The following is a 6187-nucleotide window of genomic DNA, read 5'->3' as shown; positions in this document are numbered from 1 at the left end:
CGCCCTCAAAAACGACATTAAATACAACCTTTATCATAAAGGAAAATTCACAATAAATGATAAACAAATAAATTAAAAAAAATAAAACAATAAAATAATCTGATTTAATGCACACTCACGATTTTCTCTCTTGTTTTTTCTCTTAACTCTCAAAAGTTTTCAAATGAAGAAGAAAAAGACCCCTTCTTTTCCCTTTATATGGTAGTAATTGATTTCTCTCTGAAAATCAGAGCAAATAGTGCCACTAACAATCTTTCTTTCTTTCTTTCTTTGTTTCTGCGTCTTCGTTTTCTCTCTTTCTTTACTTGGTTCTCGTTCAGAATTCTCAAGAAAACAAAGACAAAGTGAAGAAAAGGAGTTTCAACGGTTCAAAATTTGATTGAAATGTCGAACCGTCGTTCATCGTTTTCTTCCTCAACGACGTCGTCTTTGGCAAAACGCCATGCATCGGCGTCGTCAACCGAAAACCACAACGCGGGAAAGGTTTCCCTTGCGAAGAAGCGAGCGCCGCTAACAAACCTCACCAATAACATTTCTCAACGCTCTTCTCTGGTATTTTTTCCACTTCTGTATTCTTTCATTCCTCACATGTTCAAGCTTTAGGTTTAGGTTTAGGGTTTCATAGATTGATCAATTGTTAATTTTGACAGGTACCTTGTGCTACTAAAGTTGCTAAGACGAAGAAAGAGGCTTCATCATGTAACACTACTACAACTTGTTCTTCAATTTCAAGCAACAAGATACCGATTTTGCAGAGTGCTGTAAAGTGCAATGCTGTTGTTTTTCCGAAGCCTAGTTATGTCTCTGCAAGGGAAGAAGGTGATGCTAAGAAAGTTGTTGTTGCTGTTGCTGCTGCTGCTGCCCCTGTTAGTGTTCATATCTCAAAAATGGATGTTTCTCCTTGTAAATCAGATGGGGCATCTGTTTCCATGTCTGTGGATGAGACCATGTCTTCTTGTGAATCTTTCAAGAGCCCTGACATTGAGTATTTGGACAACAATGATATCGCGCCGGCCGTTGATTCAATTCAGAGGAAGACATTCAGCACCCTCAACATTTCTGATACTCCAGAGCCACCAGCAGGTTGAAATTGATTATGAAGATGAATATGAATATGAATGTGGATATGAATATGCTATTTGTGTTATTATATTTTGTAAATCATTTTGTGGGGTTTGATTTTGTTTTATTTTTTTATCATATTGTCTGTACCAGTGCCTTGTCTTCTAATGCAGTACATGATTGGATATGTTTTGCAGGGAACATATGCAGTAGAGACATACTTGTTGAGTTGGAGAAAGATGACAAAGTTGTGAATGTTGATAACAACTTCATGGATCCCCAGCTTTGTGCAACATTTGCTTGTGATATATACAAGCACCTGCGTGCATCTGAGGTAAAAAATGCATATCTCATATTATGTGTTTGATGTGTTATTAGTTTAGTAATCACTGTAGCTACTGCAACTTTGTAAGACTATTTGAAATTTTTTTTTTTTGAATAGTAAGTGGATCTTGCTTTGTTAGATTCCCAACTTAAATTTCTGACTGCTTTTCTTTATTCAAAATTTAGTAGAATGCCATTATTCTTTGAATAGTAGTAGAATGACCTTTTTGTCGGATTGCACCTTAGTCCTTCATTTCTGCTTTCTTTCACATTTGGCTTCATAAAGTTGCATTTGAGGGCTTAGTCATCCTCAATAACTATGAGAGTTTATTTTTATTAGTCAGATAGTCCCTCTTATTTTACCTATCTGCTACAAAACATTAAAATTAATACCATTTGATTTGTTTATTCTAAATTCTTTTTCTTTGTTAAATATGGAATCTTAGGCAAAGAAAAGACCTTCCACGGACTTCATGGAGAGTGTTCAGAAGGACATAAATCCCAGCATGCGTGCTATATTGATTGATTGGCTTGTTGAGGTAATCTTGATATTCAACAAAAAAAGTGTTAAAAAATATAAACACACTTAATTTTTGGCACATGATATTGAACTTTTTTATCTTACTGTATTGCAATTGGAGATCAAGTGCAGGGGGTTTATAGCTTTATGCTAAACTTCCATATTCGATTTTCAGGTAGCCGAAGAGTATCGATTGGTACCTGATACATTGTATTTGACAGTGAACTACATAGATAGGTATCTTTCAGGGAATCCAATGAACAGGCAAAAATTACAATTACTTGGTGTTGCTTCCATGATGGTTGCCTCGTAAGGGTCCCTCTTATGTCTCTGATTGATGAAATTTTTATCTATTTGGATTGGCAAAAACACATAATAATAGAATTTGATGTTTGGTTATTATTGACAGTAAATATGAGGAGATTTGTGCACCCCAGGTAGAGGAATTTTGTTACATCACCGACAACACATACTTCAAAGAAGAGGTTTGTGCTTTTACATTTTATTGGCTTAATTTTGCAGCTTCAAGTTACTTGTTTATAATACATTTAGTGTGCCAATCTAATGCAAATTATTCAATGCAGGTTTTGCAAATGGAATCTGCTGTCTTGAATTATCTGAAGTTTGAAATGACAGCTCCAACAATTAAGTGTTTCTTAAGGTAGTGATTAAAGTGATTGCTATCATATACTCTGATCATTTGAAGTTCTATGGTTTCTAAATGGCCTAATTCAACACCTCTTTTATTTTTCATGTGGATATCAGACGGTTCGTTCGTGCAGCTCAAGGAGTCAGTGAGGTATCTTCTTCTCTTAAGCTGGTTATTTCTATTTGTAGTTCTTGTACTGCATTTAATTGTATTGTTTCTTTATAATTAAACTCCACTTCTAACAGTAAAATGATTCCATGTCTTTATTTTTTCAGACCCCTTCGTTGCAACTAGAGTGCTTGACAAACTACATTGCCGAATTGTCTTTGTTGGAGTACAGTATGCTTTGTTATGCTCCGTCACTAATAGCTGCTTCTGCAATTTTTCTAGCCAAGTTTATACTCTCCCCCTCAACCAAACCATGGGTACAGTACTATCAACAAAGCCTATGATCATTTTAAGATTCTTAATGTATTCATTTTAAGGGTATATATGCTTGTGCTTGATATTATTTTTTCTCCTTAAACAGAATGCTACATTGAAGCACTATACACAATACCAGCCCTCTGATTTGTGTAGTTGTGTAAGGGATCTCCATCGACTTTGTTGCAACAATCCTAACTCCAATTTGCCTGCAATTAGGGAAAAGTATAGTCAGCACAAGGTATAAACATAAACATCTTTGCCTCTTGAGTGGTTGCTGCTATGATTTGTTGTTCCCTTGTATAATATTTTTTCCTCTTAACTCAGATATGTTGAATTTGTGTTTTCAGTACAAAAATGTGGCCAAGAAGTGTTGCCCTTCCTCAATACCTTCAGAATATTTTCAGAATTGAGGAAAGATACAGTTGAATTGCCGTTTCTCAAGAGAGAAGGCCATTCTTCTCTTATCATTGTATATGTAGTTACCATTTTTCCCACCTTGATTAGAAGAGTTCTTGTTGTATCTGCTTTTCATTTGATGTGGCATGCTCTGTGGGGGTTCGGCCATAAATTGACAAACAAAATCAAGCTTCAAAGAATCTACTTGAATCATTGGCTACTGCATCTCCATCATTTTTATGGCTACCACATACACTGTCCAATTTTAAATATGTAGTAAGCAGTAAAATAGAAATAGCACATGATTAATTTGTTGAACCTTTTTTTACTATGGCCTTTTAATCTAATCAATAGTTACAAAGCATCATTTCCAATGAATTTGAGTTTGCTCTACAAGTATCATTATCAAAATCATGAGAAAGCAACGCCAATCATAACCCATAATAATTATAAAGTATATATAATACATATAACCCAAAGTTCACACTTTACAGTAGCAAGCATCTTATTATGCATCTGCCAAATGATAAAGGCATTTATCAAAAGATAAAAATTGCAATATAAAATGCCATTAAGATCTTATAAACCACACTGAGCATTTGACACAACACTTCCATTACCGTTAGGCATATTGCTAAGCCATTGCAAATCCTCAAAGGCACAGTACGGACCACCCTTGGGCTTGTCAATACTAACGGGCTTCAGAAACTTGGGGGCCCAAGCAGGTGTACCATCCTCATACGAATTATGGGTCAATCTTGTCAAACCCGACCCGTCCAACCCAATGGTGAATATCTCACCATACGGCTGGTAATGATGAGGGTTAGATATTGGCTCAGCAGAAATGCCCGCAAAATCCGAAGTAAACACAATCTTCTTCCCATCGGGACTAAAGTATGGGTGGTTTGTTCTCCCACCCGACCCGCTTTGAATAAGTTTCCTTAACCCGGTTCCGTTGGGGTGGATCAAGTACAACTCAAAACTACCATTACCGGGTGCGTGCCGGTCCGAAGCAAAAGCGATCCATTCTCCATCCGGTGACCAGTTACACATTGTGTCTGTCCAGGGCCCCTCCGTCAACCGTCTTAGCCCGTTGCTTTCGCCTTCGGCCGCGTCCATCACGTAGAGGTTCTTGTAACCCGTCCGAGCTGACCGGAACACGATCCATTTCCCATCAGGCGAAACCGAGGGAAATGCGTTGTTGCCTCCGCCGAGTGTCAACCGCTTGATGTTGTTACTCTTTTGGTCAACGTTGATGGAAATGATATCGATACGCGTGCTCTCTGAGGAGAATCCTTCTCCGAGTGCAGTGTAGATTATACCCGGTCGAACCGGGTCCCATGCGGTTGAAAACGTCATCGCGTCAGAAACCTTTCGAAGGTTCGAACCATCACTGTTCACTACGTAGATCCCTGGCATGTCGACGTAAGCGATTCGGTCACCCGAGGGAGAAAAAACCGAGAACGAACCAGTGAACCGGAAGATGGATAGACCAGGAACCGGGCTTTTAACATTCTCGAGGAATAGCTGAGGGGATTCGTTTGAGTTTGGCTCGCCCCTGCACTTGTGGTATCCGACCCGGGTTGAATCGGGCGAGAGGAACGGGTTGAGGTGGTGAGAATTGGGCGAGACGAAACGAGTCAACTCGGTGAACTCGTTCTTGACCAAGTTGAATAATTCGATTTGGCGATAGGTGGAACCCGGCCTCCTCGTCGCGACGGCGATGAATTCGTGATTTCCCGGCGAGGTTGCCGGCGTGAACGCGTGGAGACCCGGCGGGGTGACTCGCTCGACTCGGACCGAGTCAACGGATATGGAACCCTTTCCGGCGGGGAGGATAGCACGGTAAACGCTCCACCACTGGTCGTCGCCCCTCCGGTGGAAATAGATGGTGCGATCGTCCACCCAGCTTGGCCAGCCACCATGTTCAACAACCTTGACTCGGTGAGTCCCATCCCGAGTCAAGAACACATAGATGTCAGTAGTAAGATCCTCCACCTCGCCGTTCCATCCAGATTCGCCGTAGGAGGCGACGGCCGTGAACTCCCCGGAAGGAGACACCGCGGGGCTAAAGTCAGCGATGCCGTAAGGGGTTAGCCTTCGAGTGTTACCAGATTTGAGGTGGGTAGAGTACACGGCTGCCCAGCTGACACGTGGCACGCCGGGGTTCTCATGTGTGGAGACGTAGATAAGATATTCTCCCGTGAGGGTTGGTTTATCCTTCATGGAGACTTTGTTATCGTTTTGTGAGTGATTGGGTAGCAGAGGGACTTGGATTCTTTTGGTGATGGTTTGGGATTCGAGAGTGGATCTTCTTGATGAGGTTTGGGGTTGTTGTTGGATGTAGAGTGCGTCGTAGAAGATGGTGGAAAGGCCGTTATTCCGTTCAGTGACGTAGACGAGTTGAAGGGGCGGTGGTGGGTCTGTAGGGAGAAGGAGGGTGGGGGGAGCGAATTGGCCGTTAAAGTTGACGGAATGGCCATCGGTGAGTTGAAGTTCAGAATTGGGAGTGAGTGGAATATTAACCGGGACGGAGTAGATGTCGAAGGCGTAATCGGGTCGACCAAGTGTGGTGAAGATTATGCTTGTGGAACCTTGTTCTTCATCAGATGCATAAGATAACGGTAACAGTGACCATCTCCATGACAGTAGAAGCCATACAAAAGGCAAGTACTGCCGTAGTTTCATCGTTTCTGTTTCTTCCTCACTGTCAAGAGTTTGAGTGAGTGAGTGAGTGCGTGCGAGTGTGAGCAGTGTGAATGTGTGATAAATTATTGTTATTTTATTATTTAATTAATTAAAGAAGAATG

The 6187-nt window shown here is 40.8% G+C and overlaps 2 protein-coding genes across 4 annotated transcripts; one reads left to right on the top strand and one right to left on the bottom strand.

Annotated features, from left to right (window-relative positions):
* On the top strand, positions 1 to 3703 carry LOC107606028 (cyclin-A1-1). 3 transcript variants are annotated; one of them, XM_016307993.2, is made up of 12 exons: positions 1 to 552; positions 651 to 819; positions 913 to 1083; positions 1260 to 1396; positions 1833 to 1925; positions 2082 to 2215; positions 2316 to 2391; positions 2491 to 2567; positions 2672 to 2705; positions 2831 to 2980; positions 3085 to 3219; positions 3329 to 3703. In XM_016307993.2, the coding sequence occupies exons 1-12, from the start codon at positions 385 to 387 to the stop codon at positions 3389 to 3391; spliced, it is 1407 nt and encodes a 468-aa protein (XP_016163479.1). In that variant the 5' UTR covers positions 1 to 384; the 3' UTR covers positions 3392 to 3703. The 3 variants fall into 3 exon arrangements, with proteins under 3 accessions (XP_016163479.1, XP_016163477.1, XP_016163478.1); XM_016307991.2 differs by having other exon boundaries at positions 651 to 1083; XM_016307992.2 differs by having other exon boundaries at positions 651 to 1083; positions 3306 to 3599.
* On the bottom strand, positions 3722 to 6157 carry LOC107606027. The gene has a single exon (XM_016307990.2). It carries the CDS (start codon positions 6063 to 6065, stop codon positions 3957 to 3959), a length of 2109 nt encoding a protein of 702 aa, XP_016163476.1. The 5' UTR covers positions 6066 to 6157; the 3' UTR covers positions 3722 to 3956.

This window comes from Arachis ipaensis, chromosome B07, assembly GCF_000816755.2.
Source record: "Arachis ipaensis cultivar K30076 chromosome B07, Araip1.1, whole genome shotgun sequence".
In the NCBI taxonomy this organism is placed as follows: Eukaryota; Viridiplantae; Streptophyta; class Magnoliopsida; order Fabales; family Fabaceae; genus Arachis; species Arachis ipaensis.
The sequence above is the reverse complement of the archived record's forward strand: the minus strand, read 5'-3'. Positions and strand labels throughout refer to the sequence as shown.